The sequence below is a fragment of the Megascapheus bottae genome, chromosome 23 (assembly GCF_031878675.1).
Source record: "Megascapheus bottae isolate mThoBot1 chromosome 23, mThoBot2.hap1, whole genome shotgun sequence".
NCBI classification, from domain to species: Eukaryota; Metazoa; Chordata; class Mammalia; order Rodentia; family Geomyidae; genus Megascapheus; species Megascapheus bottae.
Window position 1 is genome coordinate 15,685,060 of NC_143531.1, and position 27,533 is coordinate 15,712,592.

At 34.2% G+C, this 27,533-nt stretch overlaps 1 protein-coding gene across 1 annotated transcript in view; it reads left to right on the plus strand.

Moving 5' to 3' along the window:
* Nucleotides 1-25,286, plus strand: part of Stpg2 (sperm tail PG-rich repeat containing 2) — a 225,168-nt gene extending 199,882 nt beyond the window's left edge. Inside the window, exons 13-14 of the mRNA XM_090356573.1 lie at nucleotides 23,235-23,391; nucleotides 25,038-25,286. Coding sequence (XP_090212699.1) covers nucleotides 23,235-23,391; nucleotides 25,038-25,045 — 165 coding nt within the window. The 3' untranslated portion in view covers nucleotides 25,046-25,286. The remainder of the gene's footprint in view (nucleotides 1-23,234; nucleotides 23,392-25,037) is intronic.
* Nucleotides 25,287-27,533: the final 2,247 nt, after the last annotated feature.

Here is a 27,533-nt window from a genome sequence, read left to right on the forward strand (position 1 = left end):
GTTTATTTAAAAAATCTTATTTCTCCAAGTTTAGTTTTCTTTATTTGAAGCAAAAATGGTTAGCAGCCACCTCATACCTGCTAGAGTTGATAGTATTACATTTTCATAGGAAATGTTAAAGTGTATTGCAATATTGTGTGCTATGTGGCACTTTGGTGTTTGTCCTGAATCTTGTTCTATTGCTCCTGAAACCTTTGGCATCCTGTGAGTGATGTTATAAGAGGGGTTTCTAGATAATTTCGGAATTGATGCTGGTCACGGGAAAGACCAAACATGATTATAAGCCTGTGACTTTTAGACCCACCCCTCAACATCTGGAGAAGGGATGGGGAAGATGCAGTCTTGTTAGAGTGGGCCATCAACCCATGGAATCTGGATTAGGGGGCAGCCAGTTTGGTATCTGGGGAGAATCGTTTGCAGAAATGCTTGGAGTATGAGGGTGGGTTTTCCGTGGTCACAGAGGTATTCAGTGGTATGATAGAATAATAGGAGAAAAAGACTTTCTTTTAGTATATATACTGTCTGGTGCATGCTGAATCCCTAATAGGTCATGAGTCCTGTTACTATTTTGTTTGACTGTGAAGAAACTTCCTCCTGTCTCTATCATTCCTTTCCTTTTTTCCTTTTCTCTTTCTCTTCTTACCTCTCATCTGCTTTATTCCTTTGTTCTCATGTCTACTTAGTGTCTCCTCTCCTTAGCACCTTCATATTCTCAAACTATACTATAATCATGACTTTCTTATATATTGACACATCCAAAATCGAGTCAACATTTTCCCCAAATGCTTCCAAACTCCATATTCAATTATATTGAGGTTTGCTAAACATATTGAGCTAGGGATTTCCATGGACACCTCAAAAATAGTATCTTCCAATGTGAGGGAAACCTATTTCATTCTTCATTTTACATCTGTTACTGATTTTTTTCTTTGTGGTCATGGGGTATAAACTCCAGGCCTGGGAACTGTCTCTGAGCTTTTTCACTGAAGGCTAGCACTCTACCACTTTGAGCCATAGTGTCACTTCAGGTTTTCTGGTGGTTAATTGGAGATAAGTGTCTCACTGACTTATCTGCCTGGGCTAGCTTTTGAACTGTGATCCTCAGATCTCAGCCTCCTGAGTAGCTAGGATTACAGGCATGAGCCACCAGCACCTGACCAGCAACAATTTTTTTGATAATTGGTGTCAATTATTTAGTCCTGGTGATTCTTTCACTTTACTATGTCATATATTGTACTTTTCCCATACCCACTCTTCTCTCTTAAGAAGAATTCCAGTTTTTCCCATAGATTATACAGTAGAGTACCACATGGCCTATATGGTCTTGCACATATCTCATCTAATTTCCAAACTGGTGACCATTTGACACTTTTAATGCTAAGCTGATTTTCTATATACCTCATTAGCTTTATGTATATATACATATATATAAATTATACCCCTATACAATTTCATAAATCAGGAAAGAATCTAGCAAGGAACACAGAGCCTTTCCTAGTGCAGTGGTTCAGGATATAGACAGTGATTCACTGCCCCACAGCATGCTTTTCACAGGCTCCTCTTTATACCTGCCATGTTCTTCTTGTTTTTCTTCTCTGCTAAGTCCTACTTTATGTTGGATAACAATCATGTTATTAATTGCTTGGTTTCCTCTCTGCATTTATTTTGATAATCACTGTGTACTTGGAACAAATAACCTTCTAGTCATATGTGTTGCTAAATGTTCTATATGAGCTTGATAATAATTATATCTGCAAGCATTATGCACAATGTTTTATTGGTATCAGTGAATTCAAGTGGGTCCATCTTATTTATACCTGTAGTACCATTAAGTTTTTGTCCTATTATTCTATCAGTTTCTGAGAGAGGTGTATTAAATTTACTTGGATTGAAGAAATACATATTTCTCCTTACTCCTCTTTCATATTTACTATATATAGTTTGGGATTTAACTTGCATAAAAATTAAAGTTATTTTCTTTCCATATTGGAGCTATTCACATAATGAATTATCCTACTTTAATTCCTAGTAAGTTTTCTTACCTTAACATTTTCTTAGTTACATAAGAACATAGCCATTAATCTTGCCTTTACAGTGTGCTACAGTATTTTCTCTCTCTTTTTTTTGGCCAAATCCTCTCTTTCCTTGTTTCCTCATAATTTGTTTCTTATAAATTGTATGTAGTTTTATCTTTTGAAATCTATTCTGAAAATCTTCATCTTTTAATATTAGTACTTGGCACTTTTAGATTTTTGTAATCATATTGTGTTTAAATTTACCATCTTTTTGTACATTTTCTATGTCTTCAGTATACATGTTGCTGTATTTTTACTCACTTACCTTTTATTTTGTGGGTCATGGGGCTTAACTTTGGGCCTGGGTGCTGTCCTGAACTCTTCAGCTTAAGGCTACCACCCTATCCCTAAGCCACAGTCCCACTCCCTGATTAATTGGAGATGAGTCTCAAGTTCTTTGGTGCCTGGGCTGGCTTTAAACCTGGATCCTCAAATCTCAGCCTCCTGAGTAGTACTCACTTATCTTTTAATTTAGTATTTTCTTTTTTTTTAATTTTTTCATATATTTTTTATTGTAATAGAAGAGTTACATTATATTCACCAGATAGAAGGTGCATTACTTCACAAACATTGATATCTTTTCTCATGTCTTGGTCCCCATTGGAATTTAGTATTTTCATTACTTGTTCCTGTAACCTTTAATTTTATAGTGCTGTAGCTTCTTCTTTCTGTATGGTAGTCTTTTCCAGATTCTCCTCCCTTGAGATCTCAATGTATACTTTGATCTGTTAGAGTCATTCTAGGTTAGTTTAATTCGTGTTTTCTAAATGATATTAAAACTGTATAATATTTTGACTCATTTAGCTTCCTCCTGTTTTTACACTATCATATTTTTTTCTAACATGTTATATTGCCATGTGACAGAAATAATACCACCTTTTAAGCAAACGAGCATTCTTGAGACCTTTTTGCAGCTTTGTATTTTCCCATTTGGAAGAAATTTTCTTTGGACCAAACACCTCCTGTAGTATTTCTTTTGTAGCAGTTATATCAGCTGCTGACTAATGCTTTATTTTTATCTGAGAATATTTTTTGTTATCCATTTATCTTTGAAAAGTGTTTTCATTTGATTAAAAATATGTACTGTTTATATTGTTTAAAAGCTCTTTAAAAGCTTTCACAACTCATCATATTTTATACTGACTTTACATGTTTCTGCTGATAAGCCGGCCATAACTTTGCTCTTACTGTTGCAATTTGTGTCTCGATTTCAAGAGCTTACCCTTCCTAGGATTAGTTGTAGTCTTCATTTTATTTAACCTGCTGTAGTTCATTGATCTTGTAGAATATGAGAGCTGATACCTCCAAGTTTTAGATAATCTTTGATCACTCTGTGTTCCAAGGTTAGTTTTGCCACATTCACTCTGTGTTGTCTTCTTTGGATAGTCTTAATTACAAACATGTTAGCATTTCACTGTTCCCCTTATTTCTCTTGCACTCCAGTTTGTTCTCTCCATATTTTCTTCGTATGTTTTAGGGTGCATTTGACTCTAACTTTTTTTCAAATAAATGTATATGCGTATACCAGATACTAAAATCAGATACAGTAACAACATAGGATAAGCTTTAAGGAGAAAAGAAAAAAAATAGCTTCACATAGTACATTAAGACCAACAATCACAAAAATGAACTTTGTTTCCATATGCTGCAGTTCATTTTGTATAGCCCCTCCCTATATGTATATATGCACATAGCTTTTGAGCTATTATGATCCTCTCTTAGGCGAATCCTAAACATATACTAATTATTACAAATGAGGGAAACCATGGGGTCTATGTTTCTTTGGGTCTGGCTTATTTCTCTTAATATGATTTTTTCCAAGTCTTTCCATTTTCTTACAAATAGGGCAAGGCCATTCTTTCTGATGGCAGCATAGAATTCCATGGTGTAAATATACCACATCTTCATGATCCATTCATCTATTGAGGGGCATCTGAGTTGGTTCCATATCTTAGCTGTGCTAATAATGCTGCAATGAACATAGTTGTGCTAGTAGGTTTAGTATGGCCTTTTTTTCTGGATGACCCTGACTTTTAGTTCTGCTAATTTAATACTGTTAATACTTCTCTGTCTAGTTAACTGCTTTCATCACCCAATAAATTTACATTGTATTTATACTATATATAAAAGTGCAATGACTTTTAAATTTCTAAATGTTTGCTCAGTGCTTACTTTGTAGATTCCAATTCATCATGGAAAATTTTAATTTTTCTGTCAGTTTTGCTAGTCTTTAAAATCTAATGACATACTGATCTGAGCTTCTGTAGTGTTCTTCTTGGAGAGTTCTTGTGTCTGGGTCATTTGTTCATGTGTCCTCACTGCTCACCTCCTGTGTTGATCGATGGACACATTTTCCTGCCTCTTTGTATAACTAGTAACTTTTGATTGTATGGCAGACCCTCTGTATAAAACAATTAGAAAAGCTCCAGCTCTAGAATTCATCTGGCAGAGGGGAGGATTTTCCCATGAGAGACTAGTCATTCCGTCCCAGCTCAGGACAGAAGCATTTCAGGTTCTGCTATGCTCCCTGGTGTGTTGCTTCTACCACTTTAGATATCGCCTTTGGTCTAGCCCTGGCCCTGGGCTATGATACTGCTGACCTTCGTAGTATCTTTGTCTCATTTTTCACTGAAAGACTGGAGGATTTGGCTTTGGTTGTTGGCACCACTAGGTTTCAAAATATGTCAAATTTGTATATTTAGTAAGACCCTTTGTTTCATGAACACAACAAGAAATGATAAATGTCATTCTTTCAAGACTAGTTTTATCCTTGTCTGCTTAGGTATGTCACTGTTACCCATAGATAATTTTGGTCACCCTACTAGTGGCTCATCTAGTATCTGCATACTGACACTGGATCCATACGCCAATTCTTTAGCTTCTTCTTTATTACAGTAATATTTTCTGGGATTGTGCTCTAATTCTCAGATCACACCCATTATCAAATGCCTTTAGGGAATTAAATCAGAAAGTGATTATCAGGTCTCCTGGAAAGTTTAGTTTAGCTACCCGATATCTCCAAAAAGAGACAGCTTTTCAAATTATCCATATTTTGAATTGCTGGAGTACAAATACCATTGTCTGTGATTTACTTAATCCTGTGCAGAAACTGATGTTCAACACCATCCACACTTTTCTAAAGCCTGTGTTTGTGGTTTCCTAAGGTGATTGTAACACTGTGACCATCTGTGCTCATCCTTGCCCTAGATCTTTGTCCATTTGCTCACGATCCTGTATGTGTGAGGTTGCGTACATGTGCACACACTAGCTAGGGCTTGGGGTTTTGATTGTGTTGCTGGGTTTTCTCTGTGCCTCTAGATTGTGGAATTTCTAGAGCCAGTGTCATAACTACTATGGCTGTGGGGCATGAAATGTGAGGCAAGCACATGGAATGAAACAACACTTAGCAGTCATTCCTTACTGGCTCACAGATAGTCAGAAGTCAGTACTTGGCCTCCATTCTTCTTTTTTTTATTTTTTTCATATATTTTTATTGTAAATAATAGAAGGGTTACATTATATTCATCAGATAGAAGGTATATTACTTCACAAATATTGATACCCTTTCCCATGTCATAGTCCCTATTTCCCTCCTCCTGCCCCCACACACAACTTGATTCCCCCCTTCCCTCTCCTATTTCAAATAACCAATTAAGCATAGATAAAATGTATCAGATAACAAGGTAAAATATTGTAACAATATGAGATAACCAAGGGACAGCAAGAGAGATGAGAAATAACATAGTACATTAAAGACAACAATCATTCATTATATGGCTTTTGTTTCTATATCCTGGAGGTCCTTACATTTACCGTCATACTATATAGCCTTATGTATCTAGATTTTGTTCTATTGTGAATCTCTGCTAGGCGAGCCCAAGGTTTCTACTGATTGTGACAAATGAGGGAAACCATTGAGCCTATCTTCCTTTGAGTCTGGCTTACTTCACTTAATATGATTTTTTCTAAGTCTATCCATTTCCTTACAAATAAGGTGATGTCATTCTTTCTGACAGCAGCATAGAATTCCATAGTGCATAAATACTACATCTTGTTGATCCACTCATCAATAGAGGGGCATCTGAGTTGATTCCATATCTTTGCTATGGTAAATAGTGCTGCAATGAACATCATTGTGGTAGTGGCTTTACCCAATCGTCCAGAAACAAGGTCTCCATTCTTTTTCGACTTTCAATCTGCATGGCTTCAGTGTAAGCCTTATCAACTTTTGCTGGAAATATTTGAAGTGGCTATTGGAAACTTTTCAGGGAATATTACTTGTCCATACTACTATATAATTAATCCCCAATTATGGAATTTCGGTGCTTTTATTTCATTGCACCTTCTGTGGTACTCAGCAGAGTGCTTTGTTCTCAGTGGATACTTGATGATATATGTAATTCAATGTCCTTCAGTTTTCAAAAAATAATTCCAGTTACCAGGTATATAATATTTGTTAACTGGAATAACAAGTATTTATGATATCTACAACTTAGGATATCTACAATTCTGATTGTAATTTTCCTCCCCTCACAGTGTATAACATCTCATCTCTTTACAGTGAAAATCAACAGGGAATTATCACAACTGCTTAGAGGCAGAGATTGTAGGCTTGCAGATTGAAGCCAGCTCAGGCAAGGGACACATGACATCCTATTTGAATAATAAACTAAAATAAAAGGGCCAGGAGTGTGTGGATCAAGTGGTAGAGTACTTGACACATGTATGAAACCTGAGTTGGAACACAGTATGACTATGTAAATAAATAGAAAAGAATGGTAGTGAATTATTACTACTTTGGTTTTATAAAAGTTTTCATTCATATAAATTAAAATTTTATCAGTAACTTTCTAGTGTTAACACCTAAAAAACTTTGATTTTAATTTTTCCTATTGTATACCACATGTCTTTATTGAGGTATTTGTTATCACATTTTCTTTCATATTTGTTATTTTCTATGATACCCTCAACAATGTGTTAATGAATTCTCATGGTTCTTTATAAGACAAGACATGATTACTATTTCTTGTAAGATTTTTCTCAACCTAATTGAAATTTAGAATATCACTTCCCATTTTCCCATTTTTTTATAGATTGAGAATCCAGTGCTCATAATGATAAAAACAATTTCATTAAACTTTTAAAAATTTCATTTTAACCATTGCTAAATGTTCCAAATAATCCAAGCTACCAGAGAAATGTAATCATAATCAAGGTGATGGTTTATAAAATCTACAAGTGAGAAATAAAATATTAAGGCACCAAGTACTTGAGTGTTCTAAATAAACACATTTCCCTCCTAAGTACAATGAAAGAAACTACATTCTAATTGAAATCTTGCTTTCTGAGGATATAATCACAGTAGGTTAAATTAGTTATGTGATTTGAACTTTGATAGACTGAAGTTAAAATGCTTTTAAGGACGGTGGGGAGCCCTATTCCTTATTCAGATGTCATTAAGCATACCAGGGGTTAAAAATACCATTGAATAAATGTAGATTCTGTAGAGAGAATATACGTATATGCACATTCATGAATACATTCATATATATATCTCAGGTGTTAGAGAGTTATTTAAACATATGCATTGAATATATTTCCTTTAAAATTTATTACCATTCTAATAATTATAGTAAGAAAAAGTCTAAAAAACAGTAGCCAGCCAATTTTAAAAATCTTTAAAAATGAACAAAAATATTCATTACACAGCTAAATATCAGAATTAATTATTAATTAACAAATCCACTAGTAAGTATATGTCCTTCACTTCCTTCCTATAGGGGAACCACTTAGGTATATGTTGAAGAAGTTTCAAAATTGTAGTGCTACTCACTTATGGTAAGGTTGCTTATATACTCTGTGAGAAGAATAAGAAATATAAAGTGGAGTATTTAAAATATGTGCAACAGTTACATATCAGGATATAAAATTGCTTATTCACACAGGATAATTCATGAAGATATTCATCAGGGCATAATTTTAATACACATTAGTCAAACACAGTAGTCAAAAGATAATTTAGGACCTTTTATATTCTATAATAATGGGATCTTTCTTTCTTTTACATCTTTTTGTATCAGTATTCTTCTTTAACCTTTTTTTTTTTTCTGGTTCTGGGGCTTGAACTCATAGCCTGACGACTATCTCTAGACTTCTTTTGCCCAATGTTAACATTCTACCACTTGAGACACAGCCCTGCTTTTAAATTTTCTTAGAAGATTATTGGAGATAAGATTTCAAGGCTGGGGTTGGAGATTTAGCTCAGTGGAAGAGCATTTAGCTGGCAAGCAAGGCCTGAGTTCAATCTTCAACTCTGTTGGGGCTCTGTAAAATAGAACACTTTAACATTCACTCTACTGAGTGAACAGTTTAATACAAGGATATATCTTTTTTTTTTTTTAAATGTAAAAATGTAGCTTAAACATTTTCAACTAGGGCTGGAAGCTTGGCCTAGTGGTAGAATGCTTGCCTAGCATTCATGAAAAAGTTGGAAGTGGTGCTGTGGCTCAAAGGGTAGAGAAATCCCGAGGACTGGCAAAAACAGAAAAGTTTAAACTGTAAGGGTTTTAATGTTTCTCATAATTTCCCATGGATATAATTTTAATCACTCTCTTTTTCCAATGCTTCCCACTCCCATTCTTTCTCTATCCTAGTGTCTATAAAGGCAGAAGTGTAATTTTAGTGTTAAAACTGGAGTATTTATTTATTTACTTACTATTTATTTATCATTGGTTGATCATGGAACTTGAACTTTGGGCTTGGGTGCTACCCCTGAGATCCTCAGCCTACTTAAGAATATTGTTATTGGCAGGTTATTCTTCAAATTAAAAATTAATTTGAAAATCATATGTGAGAACAGGATAGCATTGTGTTTTCTTGTAATAGATCTCAATGGGAACATTTATATTGCTATTTCATACAGCCCATTCCACATGGTTGAATAACTGCCCATCATCACCTTTCTAGTTTCCATAAATACTATAGAGAAATATGGTAGAGAATGTCTGTTAACAGTTTTGTGTAAGTAAAATCTAACTTTTCCAGTTTGCATTAACCACTGGCTCATTGTGTATGCTGGCTGCCTAAATGTTTTCTATTTTGATTCTATTCTATTTCTATTTTGATTCTCTTTGGTACCTGAGAAGAAATAAAAACCAGGAAAAATTTCAAAATGAAACCTTATTCTTTATTTTAAGTAATGCTTATTTCTCCTGTACACCTCATTTTCAATAACAATTCTTTTGTCTTACATGAAAGTCACAGGAACTTCTACTTTGGGGGGAAGGGCGACAAAACATGAAAAATCTGTTTAATTATTTTTCCTTGCATCTTCATAAGAATATTGCTTTGTCTCCTTTCATGGATCCAGGAACTTCTACTTAGAGTGTAACAGCAGCAAAACAAACAACTTCTGAAGACATATTTGGCAGACAAAATGAATGCCCCATGGTGGGTCTTACCTTTCAGGAAGTGAAGCAGCAAGCAAAGGTGTATTTGCAGGAGATTATTAGATAAGAGAAATGATGCAGTCGCTGCTGCGAGCCTTGGGTGGCTGCTCTGTGGGAACTTCCTTGAACTTAGGATGCTACTGAGAGTATGTGTTCACGGCGCCCGTTCTACGTTAGCATAGGGGCTATCTGATGACTTGCCACCACAAGAACATTTTATTTTCCAAACCCGTTTTCTCACTACTTTCTACATTATGCAGTTTATTCCACTGGGGAACCATGGAGACGCAGTGTAACTCTCAGGTTAAAGCTTTTCATGAAACAAAGGGTACATTTGTTCTAGCAGCAGGAAACATTTGACTGAAAAGCAAATCACAATCTTTGAAACTAAATGCATGCTGTGTAATTCTGAGTTCAGCGTGTGTCTTGGGGGCGTGTTTAATAATTTTTTCCCCCAGGTAGCTATGTTTTGTTTGCCTAGAGATACAAAAGATATCCTGTTTAAATGTGAAAACTCCATACCCATCTAGGCAAGACTTACACTCGTGAAAATCTAATGAAAAGTTGCAAATTATTTTTGCTACTCTTGTTATACTAGATCTCCTGAAAATATTTTTCATTTGTGGGGATACATAAAGAGCTTCTTTAAAGAGTTTTTTTCTCAAGTTTAGAATAGTAAAATGTTATTAATGATACCAATAAAGAAAATTTCCTTTTTTATTGTAAAGAAGTTTTATTATAACAGGTTTGTTCTGTGATTTTTTTTCTTTTTCTTTGGCTCCTACACGAATTTTAGTATATTTTTGTATACTACCTACTAACTCATTTCATAATTTCATGTTAACAAACTCACTTGCCATTTTCCATAGCATGTGACCCAGTATTCTTTCTCTGTTTACTCTACTCATTCCATTCACGTTTTCTGTATTAGTCTTGTTTCCATTTCCAAAGTCAATTTAATGTTTCAAAGTCCATTTTAGATTTTAACTTGTACAATACTTCAAGCAGAAATACTGGCCTCTGTTGAATATCTACTTAACTAGATGAGCCTTCTATATTATAAATATATTACTTTCTGCCATTTAAAAATTATTTATGTGATGATTTCATCCTATAACGAGACTGTACTTTTTTTAAAAGCCATACTGGTGTTTACTTCATTGATGTTTATCCAAAGTACCTTTTAGATTATATATCACATGACTTACAAACATGTGTTAGAGTAATGTAAATGGTATAGAAGAGCAATAACAAATAATGCAAATAATGACAAATGGACAATAAATTCACAAGAAAATTACTCAATATTTTTATCTAACAAGAAAATGCAAATGTAAATTACATTAAGATTCCACAATCAGAAAGACTGGCATCAAGAAAACAATAACAAACACTGCAAGGGGAAAGGGAACCTGTATACATTGTTGGTAAGAATATAAGTTAGTGCACTTACTGTGCAAATCAGTTTGGAGGTTCCTGGAAATACAAATACTATATTTTCCTGATGTATCTCCTTTGGTATCAAAGAACTCAAAATCGGTGCTTGAGAAATACCTGAATAGTATGTTTATTGTCACACTATTTATAAGAGCCAACATATGGAATTATCCATGTGCCCATCAGGTGATATGTGTATAAAGAACATACACACTAGGGCATTGTGCATTCATAAACTGTGAAACTATGTCATTTAGATGGAAATGGTTGGAACTGCAGATAGACATGTTAAGTGAAATATGTCAATCTCAAAAAGATAAGCACCACATTTTCTCTCACATGGGGAAATCTAGATTGTTTTGAAAGACTTGAAACTATGATGATTATCTTGATGGGGAGGAAGGTCAAGATGTGATAGAAGGATAAATATGTTTATAAATAATCAGAAGGTTCACTGTTCACTCCCAACTTCTACTTTCAACACTCTTCCACATTCTTGGCTCAGTATTGACCATTGCTTTCCAGGGTGCAATAAAATGGAAGAAACACCATCATAATCTATCTCAGTAGTTAAAAAAATTAAAAATTTTTGTTTTCTAAAGCATTTAAGTAAATTAAGTAAAAAAATCCTCATCAAATCATAACATTTAGTATGTTGACATCTCATAGTCAAAATGTATAGAACAGAGTACTCTCTTCCTCAAGATTCTCTCTTGCTGTGCTGTCTCCGTTAGTGGGTTACAGATACATTAGTTAGGTTTCATCAGTCCTCTATGGCACGGTCATGTCTAATTTGACAGCCCTGTGTTCTCAAGGCTATTCCCACACTTTCAGCTTTTACAACAGTTCATCCTGATCAATATTACTTTGTTTCAGGGTTGCATTTTATTCCAGTAGATATGGGGAATGACCACAGCTGTTTGCAATCAAAACTCTTTAGAATCACCTCAGGATCTTAATACACAGTTGTACTTTAAAACATTTTATGTTAATAGGTTTTTATGATTGAAAAATCAAATGTTATTTTAAGCCAAGAAGGAGGTAGATTTTTCATAGAAAGGTTTGGGTATATCATGATGCTTTGTTTTCCTGAGTTAAAGAGTGTTTCCTGATGTGTGGAAACTTTTGTTTCCAAAGTTTGCATTTCTGCTAACTATTTCTTAGAAAAATTAGCATTTAATTCAATTACTTGATTGGTGTTCTACAGTAGTTTGAAAACTCTAACTTTTCTTCATATGTCGTTTTTACTTTGGTTCTGTTACAGTTTTAATTCCTCTGTCAGAGGAGAAGCTAGATGGTAGAGTGAAGGCTGTTTAGAGTTTTTATTTCTCTGTGAGAAACTTGAAACTCACTTGACTAAATAAAATACTTTTCTCAAATATTTTTTCTTCAATCCCCAATTTCATTCTATGGGCCAAATTAGCTCGAGGCTATGTGATGTACAGAAGAACTTTGTCTGCCTATGGGGGAGCAAATGGGATGCAGTTGAACTTGGAAAGGTGTGATTTGCTTCTCTGTAGTATTTATAGGGCAGAAGGAAAACCTGAACAGTCCCCAAATCCTGTGTCTAATGACCACCTCCAGAGAAACTGTTTGAACTATTTATTACTCTTTTGAGAGCCCTTCTCTTCTACAAAGCTCAAAAGTGCCAGAAATAGAACTTTCATATAGTAGTGCATGCTATAGGTTTAGAAACTGGAGAGAGGAAAATAGTGTGGCACTAAAGAAGACATGCTCCAGTGAATTTCCATTCTAACAGACATCAACAGTAGCAACCTCCCCAATTAAATTCTTTCTCTAGACACCCAAAGTGTCTAAACTTTGCTTTCTTCCCTATAGTCCATCAGAAAAAAGAGTGCTTATTCTTGGTTAAAAAAAAACAACGAAGAAACACACTTGATTGCATATAAACATGAATTTTTCAAACCCCAAGAAATAACTTTCTTGTTTCAGTTTCAAATATTATTGAACTTTAATATACAAGATACAATCACTGGCACATAGATTTTAGAACATAATTAAAATTAAGCTGAGGGTTTGTATGCCATGGATACATATTGATATATCTAATAAAACATGTTTATAGAGTATATAGTATATAGATACAATAAAGCTGCTGATACAAACATATTTATTGCTATTCCATTTACCCCAGACACGTCTCAGATTCTTCTCAATGGATGGGAAAAAAATTAAAAAAATGTATTATGTATACAGAATGGAATTGTACTCATCTATTAGGAAAAATAATATTACTTCAATAATGATATTACTTCATTTGCAAAGAACTGGACATACCTATACAAAGAGTGCATGTTTTCTCTCATATATGATAGCTAGAAATAATTTATGCATAGAGAAGTAAACACAGTGGTCTTGTATGCAAGTGTACACAAATATGTTAACCCAAATATGGGATTTTCAAGGGAAAATTCAAATAGTATCATTCTTTAGGAAAACTAACTCATGGTCCAACAAAATGAATGCCAGAAAACTAATGGGAGAATATCAAGGGGAGGAGAGAAAATGAATAAAGAGAGGAAGGCGAAGAGAATAGAGTCATAATATCCAACTCATATTAAGGAGAACAGTTGGAATGAGAGGATCAGGAAAAAGGATCAAAAGAGGAACATTAATCAAGATGCATTACGTTCATAAAATGATCTTTGAATGTTAACTCCTTTGTACAATCACTTAAAGACAATAAAAAAGCAATTTTTGAAAAGCCAGAAAAAAATAAATTTGTCAGAAGTAGTTTGGGCACTAAATATATTCTTTGAGTCTTGTAGCCATTTTTCTAGAGGTAGAAGTTTTTCCTTTACTTGCCCTTGATAAGGCAAGAGAGAAATGACAGCCTGTTAAAGTAAAATTGGACTATAGGATTGATTTTTAAGAAGGAATGTAGAAACATGATTTAAACATGGCACTACTGCTCTTTTCTCCATTGTCTTAGCATTTCTTAGACAGTCTAATGTTTATTCTCTACATACCATAGTATTTTACAGAGACGCTTTGTAGAGAATCCATTCTTAATGGCAATGTATGAAAGACCTATTCTTAAAATATTGCACAGCAGTTTCAATGACTCTATCACCCAAATTCTTATTCAAACTACAAGATGACTTTGCTTTATACTAGATTTCCTGGTAGTGTTTCCTGCTTACAATCTGATTATTTTACATTAGTCTACTCTGAGTTTGCATTTATCTCTTGACTAAAGCAACAAAGCAGTCTAAACTTTTTAAACCTATTTGCCTGCATTTTCATTTGCTTTCTAATTCCATTTGTAGAATAATCTCTTCATGGACTAGTCTCCTTTGAATAGGTTTGAAGAATCTCTTTATTATTAATATGCTTTGTGGTTCATATGACATGAATACTGTATGAATGTGAAATTAATGAACTCATTATACATGTAATAGATTTTATTTTTTAAGTTGAATACTTCTCTTGGTGAATCATTCTCTGGTTATTCTGTTTTACTGTTGCTATTAGTATTGAATGATGATGCTTTTGGGTTTTTAATATGAATAAAGGAAGAAGAGTATTTGATTATGGTAATATATAATTAAGAATTTATATGCTTTTATCAAATTTAAAATATTAAGATCATTAGAGTAAAATATTATATTTCAGGATTTTAATTTAAGAAATGAAAATTTTCTTTTATAGTTGCCATGAAAATCAATCCATGATCCTTGTGTAAGATTTTGATCATAATCAGTGAATCTGACTTATATCCCGTCAGAATGTCAAACTTCTTCACGGTTAAGTAAGGCTTCCCTGAAACATGGGGTTAATGCAGTGGCTGTGTGATTCCCATGACCTTTTTTAGATACTAGAGATAAGTTAGTCATTTTCCATTTCCCAGTGATAGTATTTCTGTTGAATGTTGTGAACTTTTTAAAAATGTCACTAAAATGTTAACTATTTTTTTTTCTTCACACTTTTGTGGGTTTTGACTATACTAGCATGGGGACCAGAAAGTCTATTACAAATATCTTTAACAAACTCTGCAGCTATTTCTGAACTTAAACAGGTAGCTGATCTTATTTCATACTTGAATGCATGATTTATGACATGAAGTAATCTATAATGTAGTCATCTGCAAGGACATGGAAAAAGGTTACAAATTTCCTTTTTCTATATTTACTAATATTATTACACCTTTATTTTAAGTAGCTCATTTTTCATTCTGCATTTTTACTGCTTACATACTTTTTGGATGATTTTGTAAACAAGAGAATAAATAATATAGCCATTACTGCAAATGGAAAATGCCCATAAAGTTTACAATACAAGATGGGTGTGGTGACTCATGCCTGTAATCCTAGCTACTAGAGGCTGAGATCTAAGGATAATGATTCAAAGCCAGCCGGGGCACTAAAAAGTCCATGAGACTGCTATCTCCAATTAACGACCAGAAAACTGGAAGTGGCACTGTGGCTCAAGGAGTAGGGTAGTGGCTTTGAGCTGAAGAGCTCAGGGACAATGCCCAGGCCCAGAGTTCAAGCCCCACAACCAAAAAATATTTTTTTACAATACATTTATCTGACTAGTTAAAAATTGGGCTTAAAAATTAAACACACTTAAATCTAAGAAAGAAGTAGAAAAATATAATTAGCACACACTACAAACAACTAATAGATGTAAGTCAGTAAGTATGCACCAACCCCTCTTTTAAGGGCTGCACTGGCCCCATTCATAAGCTTGATCACAGTCATTGTTTGATTCTAAATCTACAGATGGTAGTCCCAGGGAACATACTTTTCTTAGGGATAACCACATGACTCTTCTTACGAGTCAAAACAAATAAAGTGTGCCCATGACTAGTAATCAAATCAAACTCATTAAAAGAACTAGAAGAAACTTTGTTTTATTAATGTTAACCAAAAGATTGTTTTTCAGAATCAATTAAGTAGTATGTAGAAAAGAGTGAACCAGCCATCTTAACACGATGCTCTATGACTCAATCTCTATCAATGACTATCTGTTAAAAGTGAAAATTTGAAAATAATTTAATTATATCAACTAAATGTTCAAATAAAACATAACATAACATACACTGGATTATTCTGTGGCCCTAAACTGTGGTTTTTAAAGGACTGGGATAGCATGGGGGAAAGCCTTGTGCTATAGAAATGTACAGTGTAACCATTGCTGTATTGCAGGAAAATAAATAACACTGTTAGGAAATATTCCAATATTAATAAGCAAAATCAGTAGATATTAAATCCAAGCTTGTGTCAATCACATACTCAGAAGAGCTGCATAAGTTTATAAAAGTTTTATCCACATATGCTCAATGGTTTCCCTCATTTCAAATAATTAGTACAAACTTAGGACTCTCTTTGCAGAAGATTGCAATAGCTCAAACCCCAGGATACATAAGGTCATATAGGATGAGGCCAAATGAATGGACTTTCAAGACAGGGAAACAAAAGCTTAATTATGAGTGACTATTGTTCTTAATGTACTATGTTTTTTTTCTCTTCTCTTGTTGCCACCACAACCATCTTGTATTGTAAACTTTATGGGCATTTTCCATTTGCAGTAATGGCTATATTATTTATTCTCTTACAAAATCATCCAAAAAGTATGTAAGAAGTAAAAGGGCAGAATGAAAAATGAGCTACTTAAAATAAAGGTGTAAAATCATACAAAAGGGTAAATCTCATATTGTTACAGTATCTTACTTTGTTACCCAGTATATTATATATATATATATATATGTTTATTTGTTTATTTGAAATAGGAGGGGGAAATGAGGGGAGGGATTGGGGGAGGGAAATGGGTACAAAAACATGAGAAGGGGTATCAATCTGTAGAAAGTAATGCATCTTCTATCTGGCGAATATAACTGTAACCCCTCTATATATTAAAAAAACAAAAAAAGAAAAAGTTTTATCCTCAGATATAGGATATAATGGCTAGTTAGTGGAGGTCAGATGTGGTTGAGAATTTAGCAGGGGGAATTTAAGTGATATGCTTGATAAAACACACATATGGATATCATTCTTACTGCTTTTGGAGTAATAAGTGGATATAATAGATTATTTTAAAATCTTGTACTCTGTAGAGGCCAACACAACATTTTCACATTATTATGAGTATATTTTGTTTTGAGTAGTTTTTTTAACCTAACCACTGAAAAGGAGGTATAATTAATTCTTTTCAAAAAGAGCTAGCAGGAAAAATAACTCCATAAAGTACTGTGAGAGTGGGACATATGTTAACAGTAGGAGAGGCAGACATTCTGAGAATCACAGTAGGACCCCACTGGGACAAAAATTTCTAGTTCCGACCAGCAGATTTCATGGTGATGGATGAAGAGAACAGCTGACATGCAGTGAGGATTCCTTTATTTCATAAACAGGTTGAGGAAGAAGTCTGACTACAGAGACAGTTAAACTGAAGATGTTTATATTAAGGCAATTTTAGGGAAAATTTAAAAAAGTACATCCTGAATAGTAGCTAACAAAATCTCCAGAAGTACTGGATATTTTAGCTTTGCTGAATATATAGCATGCACACTGCATAATATACAGTAGTATAGTATATACTCTATATAGTATACATATTACATATAGTGGTACTTATATTCTGCATAGTATACTATATATGCTGTAGACTATATAACATGTAATGTATAGTACACAATAATTAGTCTATAATATCTATATATCAGATATATAACATGATTATAGTAAACATACTATGTAATTGAAGTATATACACTAGTATAGCTAAGTGTGTTATTGTGTGTATGTATGTGTGCATATACAGTACATATTTACTATAGCTAACATAGAGCATTAGAAAGGGATAGAAAAGGCAGCCAAGTATTGGAAAAGATGGAGAAAAAAGTGAATTTCTTATATACTCTGGGAAGCTGCTTAGTAGATTCTGTAAAACTAACTGTACAGATTGTTTATAATCCAGTAGTTACTTTTCTAGTTTTATAACCAAGAAATGTCAGCATGTGTGTGTCAAAAGACACATACTAATGTGGACAGCAACACTATTTTAGTAGCTGAAATTGGAAACTTTCCATAAATGGTCACCAGAAATAGAATGGACAAAATACTTTGTAATGCACTTACAAAATGGAATGCAAAAGAGAACTGAGGATTAATGTTATACACAACCACACAGATCCATATCATAAGCATAATGTCAGTAGAATGAACCAGGCTCAAAAGGAAATGGTCTATTTGATTGCATTAGGTAAAGTTCAGAATCAGCCAAAGCTCTTCTAATAATGTTAGAAGATACTTGTGACTCTTGCAGGCTCTGGAGTTGTTCTGCCGAGCTATGACTATGAAGGGGATAAAGAAACTTTCTGGAGTACTGGTAACATTCATTTCTTGATCTGAATGCTGCTTATATAGGATTGTTCACTTTTTGAGAATTCCTAATTTCCTACTGATTTGCATACTTTGATTATGTATGTTAAACTTTTAATAAATGTTTACCTAAAACTAACATGACAAGTACTTTAAAGAAGTTAAACTGTAAAAGTAACAGTTCCAAAATAGGAAATAAATAAGATGAATCACAAAACAATGTTAACTGAGAATTTTCTAAGAAATCAGTGAGGACCTAAAGTTCTCAGAATTAAACAAACAAAATTGCAAGTGTCTATGTCAGGCATAGTTCAAAGGGCTATAGAACAAAAGGACAAAGACAGCTTTCTGGTAGCCTACTAACCTAGGTAAAAAAAAAAAAGAAAGAGAAAGATATAAATACCATATTTAAAGTGAAAGTGTGATACATAGAAAAGGTTGTCCTTTTTTGGGTTGCAGAGCAATCCTGAAATCTTAAGAGGTTTTCAGAGAAAACCTGACTGACTGAATGTAAAAAGGCAGAATATACAGGTACAGATGCAGAGAGATGGGTAAGTGGTAAGAGGACTGATAGAAGAAAATTAAAAATGTCTACCGATACTGTAGCTAATTCTCATTACTTGGCTGTGTGTAAATGCCATGATGTTTAAAATGACACATTATGTGCAAGGCTACTTAAAGCATAGAGATGATTTCACTATCATTCTCTAATTATTTGCAAGCGTAAACTGTCAAAAGAAAATGCATGATCCAAAGAAATAAAGAGGCTATGCTCCTCCCCAGTATATAGAATTGATATAAATAAGATTGGATGATTGAAGGATCCAAACATCCATTTAACATAGGTTTTACAAAACTCTAGGTTAAAAAAAACAAAAACAAAACAAGATTGAAGACATCTAAGGGAGAACTCAAATACTGGAATTCCTTAGAAAGGCAAAGTCAAAGCCCAACAGATATGTACCAGGAAATGGGTACTTGGTGGGGGCAGAGAGAGGACAAGGCTAGTGGGGTAGGAGAATGAAGAGCAGAGGGGGAGAAGTCAGTTGAGAATTTAATGTATATCCTACAGAATTAGGAAGAATAAGGGAAAGGGTTGAGCAGAGACAGGATTGGTATACAAGGTTGAAAGGGGTGACGTTGGTCAAGACATATTGTATTCAGAAATTATTTTTCTAAATGCCAAACCCTGTGTACAATTATTTAAAGATAATAAAAATAAGTAAAGCACTAAAGGATTCACACACACACACACACACACACACACACACACACACACACACACAAAACCATCCTAATTAGACTGACAGTGTGACTTAGTGGTGTATCATGTGCCTAGCATGTATGAGGCTGTGGGTTCAAGTCTGAGCATCAAAACAATAATGTCTGCAACAAAAAGCTGACACTTGCAAAAAGATTTCTGTTTCTTTAGGTGAAGGTGAATTGTAACCATAGAAACTAAAGAACAGTTGAACTGCATAAAATTCAGAGAAAAGACTTTGTCCTGAGATTATATTTTGTTTCAAGTTTTTCATGGTATGGAGTACTGCATTTGCAAGGCACACGGCTCTGACATGGAGCTACATTCCTAGCCCTTACTTCTGTAGAGAAGGGTCTTACTGTGTAACTGAAGCAGCTCACTTTGAACTTGCATCACAACCCAATCCAGCCTAGAATTTGCAATCTTCCTGCCTCTACCTCTTGTGTTCTGATTACAGTGTTCTCATTATACCCAACTCCAAAATTTATTTGGATAACATTCATACATTGATGTGAGTGTGAGTGTGTGTGTGTGTGTGTGTGTGTGTGTGTGTGTGTGTGTGATTACTGGGTTTTCTTCCTTAGTTTTTTGTTCAGCAGTTGAGTCACTACTCCTCTTCCACTTTGTTGCTGCGTAATTGAGGATAAGAGACTCTGGAACTTTCTTCGCTAGGCTGGCTTCAAAATGGGATCCTCAGATCTGTCTTTTGAGTAGCTATGATTATATGTATAAGCCACTAGCACCCGGCTATCTATAATACATCAAATTCAATCTTACTATTCACAGGGAAAAAGTATATATATATATATATACATATATATATATATATATATAGTTTTTATACTACCAAACGAATGAATAAAAATAATCTCTGGTGATTAAAGTAGTTTAAGCATTATATTTTACTGCACATAAGAATATAAAACATACTATTTTCAGCATTCATATATATTCAACATTCATATATATTCAGCATACTATAGATACAGCATTAATAATATTTTAGTGGAAACTATAAATATCGGCATACATATTCTAATTCATTTCATTACAAATTTAAGCCAAACATAACTTTGTATTGATCATTCCTCAGTTGTAATTCATAGTTCAAACACATTCAACATAATTTTAATGAAATGGTTTATAAAATTGTTCTTAAGTTCAGATTAATTTTAAATCAATTTTGTAAACCATACAACTGAGAGTATAAAAGCCTAAGTGGGCATTAGACTACTGTTTGCTGCAGACAAGTACTTTCAGATATTTTGCATTCTGAAAGCTACAATCTGAACATGATTTCTATGCAGCTCAAGTAACATAAGACCCAACTTGCATTCATTCCTATATTCAGGTGAAAAACGCTTTGAATGCAAAATAACTGCTTTCATCTCTCTTGTAAGGAAGGATTTTTATTTCCCCCACTTCCATATGTGTCAGAAAGAAGCAAGTTGTTAATTAGATGATTAGCCTGGTTCCACATTACTCCTGGTATTTCCCTAAGTACTAATGACTACGGTTTAGCTTTTTAGTCATTGCCTTATCTTTATCATTTTTTTTCTAGCCAGTAAGCCTTGTTTATTTATGATACCTGATCATGGTATCCCAAAGTTTATCTTTGGTGCTCCATTGCATTGTCTTTGCTTCCTTGTCAAGCAGCAGGATGGCATTTGCATGGGTTTATTTCTGGGCTCTGTATATGTCCCATTGGCCTGATTGATCTTCCACCAGTACCATACTCACTGTCTTCATTGCTTAGCTTCCTAACTAAGTCTTGAAGTCTTATAGTAAACATACCATTTGATTGATACTAAACAGTATCCATGTTTTGGAATCAAATATGTTAATGGTATAAAATAATCGTGGTAGTGTTTGTCTATGTCAATGATAATTTTTAAGAAATTCAGTTTTTTTCTAGAAACTTTGAAATACTCCACTTCTGTTTCTTTTTTTGGTACTTAGGTTTGAACTCAGTGACTCAAAATCACTAGGCAAGTGTTCTACCACTCACACTACATCCCTAGTCCCGTTTGCATTGCTTACTTTAAAGGTGAAATCTTACTTTATGCCTAGCTAGTCTGGGTTATGATTTTGTCTCTTAATAATAAGTCAGAGACAAGTACAAATCCAAGCGTGTAGTATTCTCATCATTCTTAGCTTGTGTTCAGAAACTACAACCTACTTCAGTGGTTTAGCACTCAACCTCTTCAGTGCTTCCTTTTGTCTGATGTTCATGGGAGGGGACGAGAATAAAAATGAGAGGTATGAGAGGGCCTGTAACAAAAGACACACTCAAATACTAGTCAAATGAATATTTTACTAATTTACTTTTCAATAATCTTTTCACAAGAGATTTAGTAGACTTTCCTCATATTAATTGAAAGCCCCTGAGAAATTTTTTAAGACAGGTTAGAAATGGTTTCAAATTTCTGTTGTTATCAGTGATTTCATTGGTAGGTTGTTGGTAGGTTGCCTGGACACAGCAGGTAGATTCTGTCTTAGTGCTAAAATGGTCTTGGGCAGAGGATATGCATACCGTAAATATTGGGTGGAAGGATAAATATTGACTAGAAGACACGTGGAAAATTAGTATCTGCCCTCCTTGAAAGCAAAATTTACTTTCATAATAGAAGTTGGACCAGGAGTATGGCCTAGTGGTAGAGTGCCTGCCCTGGGTTTGATTCCTTGGTACCACATAACCAGAAAAAGTTGGAAGTGGTGCTGTGGCTCAAGTGGTAGAGCACTGGCCATGAGAAAGCTCAAGGACAGTTCCCAGGCCCTGAGTTCAAGCCTGGGACTGGCAAAAAAGTTATTGTAAAAGTTATAAATATGCATATTTTTAAAATACACATATTAAAATATATACACATCTTTTTTTTAAGTTACAGGTTTCACCCTCTTATTCTGTTTCAAATATATGTTGTGAGAACAGTGTCCTTTTGTTTTTTTAAATCAAAATAGTTTGCTTCCTTTCTGTTAATGTTGAAAGAATTGTTTTTCTGAAAACTTTCTGCATTAGCCAAGAGACTTGGACCTTGTTAATTGCATTTTTAAAATATACATTCTTTTCCTGCTGCACTTTGATTAAAACATCCTCCTTGAAGGCCAGGAGTTTAGTTTAGTGGTAGAGTGCTTGCCTAGCATGCAAGAAGGCCCGGGTTCGATTCCTCTGTACCACATACATAGAAAAAAGCTGGAAATGATGCTGTGGCTCAAGTGGTAGCCTTGAGAAAAAGTCCAAGGACAGTGCTCAGGCCCTGTGTTCAAGCCCCACAACTGGAAAAAAAAATGGGAGCAACCTTCTTGCTCTGTATTCTTCCTTGCCAGAGTTTTGACTGAAGACCTGGGTACCTTTCTGCGGAATTAAACTTTATCTTGTGGAGTTCCTTTTGAGTTGATATCCTGATTTCTTACATGACACCCCAATGTATTTTTAACTGTGACATTTGTCAAGAATATTAAGCACACTTTAGTTAAGCTCATGATTAATTACCTTTTTGCATTATAAAAGCATATTTAGAGATATTAACCCCAGGAATCCAAACATGTAAGATATTAATGGAAGATACTGGTTAATTTATTTAGTGAATTTATTATTTATATGCAGTAATTTTTCAGTTTGTGAATGACATAATTACAGCATACTACTTTATTGTTTGATTCTCCACAGCTCAGTACGTTTTTAAGACATTCTGTTCTGAAGAAAACATTTAATGTCACTTTGCCAAATTTTTCCCTGACTAAGAGAAAGAATACTATTGCCAAAGAAAAAGGCAAACAAAAGACAAGTGAAAAGGTCCAGGAGACAAATGAGAAGCTGTTCTATGGTGAGTGTTCCTGTCCTCAGAGTCATGTGGTGTTATATATTTATGATGCATTCATCAACTGTTAAAACACAACCTCTTGGTCAGATTTTACTTTTCCTGTTGTCAAAGCTATCCTTGCTCATTGCGCTTCTAGTGACTGGTTTTGTTAGTTATCTTTCTGGCTCCACTGCGTAATTAAGAGTTCTTGATAGTGGATCTACTGCATGCCTGCACATAATACCTGTGTGATCATGTGGGTTTTACAAATTCAGTTTTTAATTTTCTTTCCTTTCTTTTTTTTTTTTGTTGGTCATGGGGCTTGAGCATGGCCTGGGTGCTGTCCCTGAGCTCTGTATGCTCAAGGCTAACATCACCTCCAGTTTCCTATAAGTTAATTGGAGTTAAGAGTCTCACAGACTTTCATCCCCAGGATAGCTTTGAACTACAATCCTCAGATCTCAGCCTCCTGAGTAGTCAGGATTACAGATGTGAGCCACTGGCACCCAGCCTTGTTGTTCATTTTTGCTTTTCATTTCAGGATGCATGTCATTAAATGCCATTGTATTACTTGAGAAACACACTGTAGCTATGTAAATTACAAAGAAGTATATTCTAAAATATTTATTAATTGTGAAATTCAATAAATAATATACCAATGAACTGAGTTATAGATCAAATTCGTAAGGAGATTCTTACTACAAACAAGAATTTGTCTACAATGGAGACCAAAAGCACTACTAAGTACTTGAAATGTGAGAATTTTAAGTAGATTGTACTCTATGTCTGAAATGCCCAAAAGATATTTAATACATTTTTTGTACAAGGAAGGTGGAAATATTTCAGTAATAATATTTTTGTTAAATATTGAAATAATTTTTCAGATATAGTGGGTTAAATAAAATATCTGATTCATACTGCATTTATTTTCATCTTCTCTTGGGTTCAAGATTCCATTTTTATTAGTGATTATCTAGACTATGCATGTTTCAGAAGGATGAATTTATTAGTGTTTTCTACAGAAAAACAATACCTTTGGGGATTTTCTTTTTTTTTCAGGATATTTTTCTTTCAGAAAATATTTCAAAAAGGAATGTGCTTTCTCTTTGTTTTTCCATGCTAGTTTTAAAATTTGATCTCAGGGCTTGGAGCTCTCACTTGGCTTTCTTGCTCATAGTTAGCTTTCTACCACTCTGCCAGTATAGCACTTGGCTGGTTAATGGTAGATATGAAGTCTCACAGACATTCCTGCTCTGTCTTAGAAATATGATTCTCAAGTCTCACTGTCCTGAGTAGCCAAGTCCCATTAGTTCCAGGATCGATTTTCTTCCAACAGTTTGAAGACATCATTTCATTTTGTTCTGACTAACATGCTTTGTGATGAATTATTTGCTTTTGAACATGATGTCTTTATATAATTCCACTGACAATAGTTTTTATACATTAAAAAGGTAGTATACTGTAATGTTCCTAGCTTTTTTTATTCTCCTTCCATCAATAGTGCTTGATGTTTGCTAATATTCAGAATTGTGTGTGGTAATATCGACAATTAGTTCATGATTAGATAACTCCAGCTGTGATTGGACCTGTTTATATTGTCTATTTTTTGTCATTTTCTATCTTTCAACTTTGTCTATGAAAATTTTATGAAACAGTGTTTCTTCTTCTAGATCTGTAATATCGTGTACTCAAAGCTGATGGCTCTCACAGAGAAGCACATCCAGTGCAGTTCTCTCTTCTGTGCCCGAGGGATCGTAATTCTTCCAAGCCCAAGAAACAGAAAACTGGTCTTCTAAGACATTTAATTCTTTTCCCCATTAGTCTTCCCTATTAGAGTATATATATGTACACATATATGCTCATCGTATCTTCATGCTTCCATATAAGCTACAATGCTGAATAAAGACATCTGATGAAAAGACTTCCTTTATTTTATGTATTTATTTACTTGATTAGAATCTCATTCTCTCAGCAGAGAATGCATTTAATCACTAACCTAGGCATTTCGAAACAATGTAAATGATGTTCCTATGTGAATGTTCTATCCTCCTGTCTATTATGCTGTTTTTTTTTAAAATCTAATGGTTCAGTTTGTTTATTTTATATTGTTTTGTTACAAATGAGAAAGCAAGTAAAAAGTGATTAAATTCTGGTAACATAACACATTTTATTCCACAGCTAGTTATTTGTTGGATCAGTATGGTTATTTATTTTCTCAATTTTGTGGAGCTATGGATCAAACCTAGGGCCTCACACATGCTAGACAAGTGCCTCTAACGCTATTTTTAAAAATTTCTTGAGACAGTCTATCTTCATGGTAACATTATGGTAACTTGAAACATGTGCAACATGAAATAATCATTCAAGCTAGTAAGTATTTCTGTCTCTTCAAATATTGGTTGTTTCTATGTTTTGGGACTTTGTGCCCTTCTAGTAATTTTAAAATGCATTACAGAGTGTTTGAGTCATTAGTGCCTTTCTGTGCTATTGGAGCAAATGCAATGAATTCTCCTCTCCTTGTGATCTGGCACCCCTCACTCAATGTGTTTCTGTCTTCTTGCTTTCTGTCTTCTTGCCTTCTAGTGATCACAACTACATTATCCTTTGTCTAAAGCATTTACTTTTTAGTTCCACAATTAGTGGACACTAATGACCTTTCTGTATCAGTGTTTGTCTTATTTTGCTTCATATAATGATCTTCAGGCTGCTGCAAAGCACAGGCTTTCATTCAATTAATGGCTGGATAATATTCAATAGTATCTTTCAGCACATTTGCTTGCTCTGCTCATCCTCTCTTGGTTGTCCAGGCTGATTCCATATTGTAGCTATTGTTAACAGTGCTACAGAAAACACGAAAGTACAAGCATCTTTACTTGTACAATGATTTCATTTGGACATATACCCAGAAGTGCGATTGCTGAGTCATGGGGTAATTTTATTTTTATTTTTTGCAGTTATCAGCTTAATGGATGTACTCATTTGCATACTCTTCACCATTACATGAGTTTCCCGCTCTTACATCCTCTCCAACATTTGTTATTTTTTTATCTTTTTGATGATAGACAATCTGACACAAAATGATATTCATTGTTTTGATTTGCATTTCCCTGGTGATTAGAGAGATTGACAATTTTTTTAATACATGCTTGTCAGTCATTTGTATGTCTTCTTTTTTCATATTTTTAAAAATATTTTTATTGTAATTAATAAAAGGGTTACATGATATTTGCCAGACAGAAGGTGCATTAATTCCCACACATTGATACCCTTCCACCTGTCTTCGTCCCCATTTCCCTCCCCCACATCCACACTCCTCATCTTGTTTTCCCCCCTTCCCTATCTGATTTCAAATAACCAAATACAAATATATCCAATATATCAGGTAACAAAATGAGATACTGAAACAATATGAGATAACCAAAGGACAGCAAAAGAGATGAGAGATAACATAGTACCTTAAGAACAACAATCATTCATTATATGGCTTATTTTTCTATATCCTAGAGATCCTTTCATTTAGTGTCATACTATGTGGCCTTTTGTATCAAGGTTTTGCTCTATTGCAAATCTCTGCTAGGAGAGCCCAAGGTTTCTACTGATTATGACAAATGAGGGAAACCATTGAGCCTAAGTTCCTTTGAGTCTGGCTTACTTCACTTAATATGAATTTTTCTAAGACTTTCCATTTCCTAACAAATGGGGCGATGTCGTTTTTTCTGACAGCAGCATAGAATTCCATTGTGTACAAATACCACAACTTGTTGATCCACTCATCAACTGAGGGACATCTAGGTTGGTTCCATATCTTTGCTATGGTGAATAATGCTGCAATGAACATTGTTGTGCTAGTGGATTTAGTATGCCTTAGTTTCTGGATGGTTGGGTAAATGCCAAGTAGTGGAATTGCTGGGTCATAGGGGACTTCTATGTTTAGCCTTTTGAGGAACTGCCATATTGCTTTCCATAGTGGTTGAAAGAGTTTGCACTCCCACCAACAGTGTAGTAGTGATCCCTCCTGGCCACATCCCCTCCACTGTTGTTATTCGTTTTCCTGATCCTGGCCATTGTAACTGGAGTGAGGTGGAATCTTAGAGTTGTTTTGATTTGCATTTCTTTAAGAAGCAGTTAAGCAATTAATTTTGTTAGCTTGTTTAAAAATCAGATTA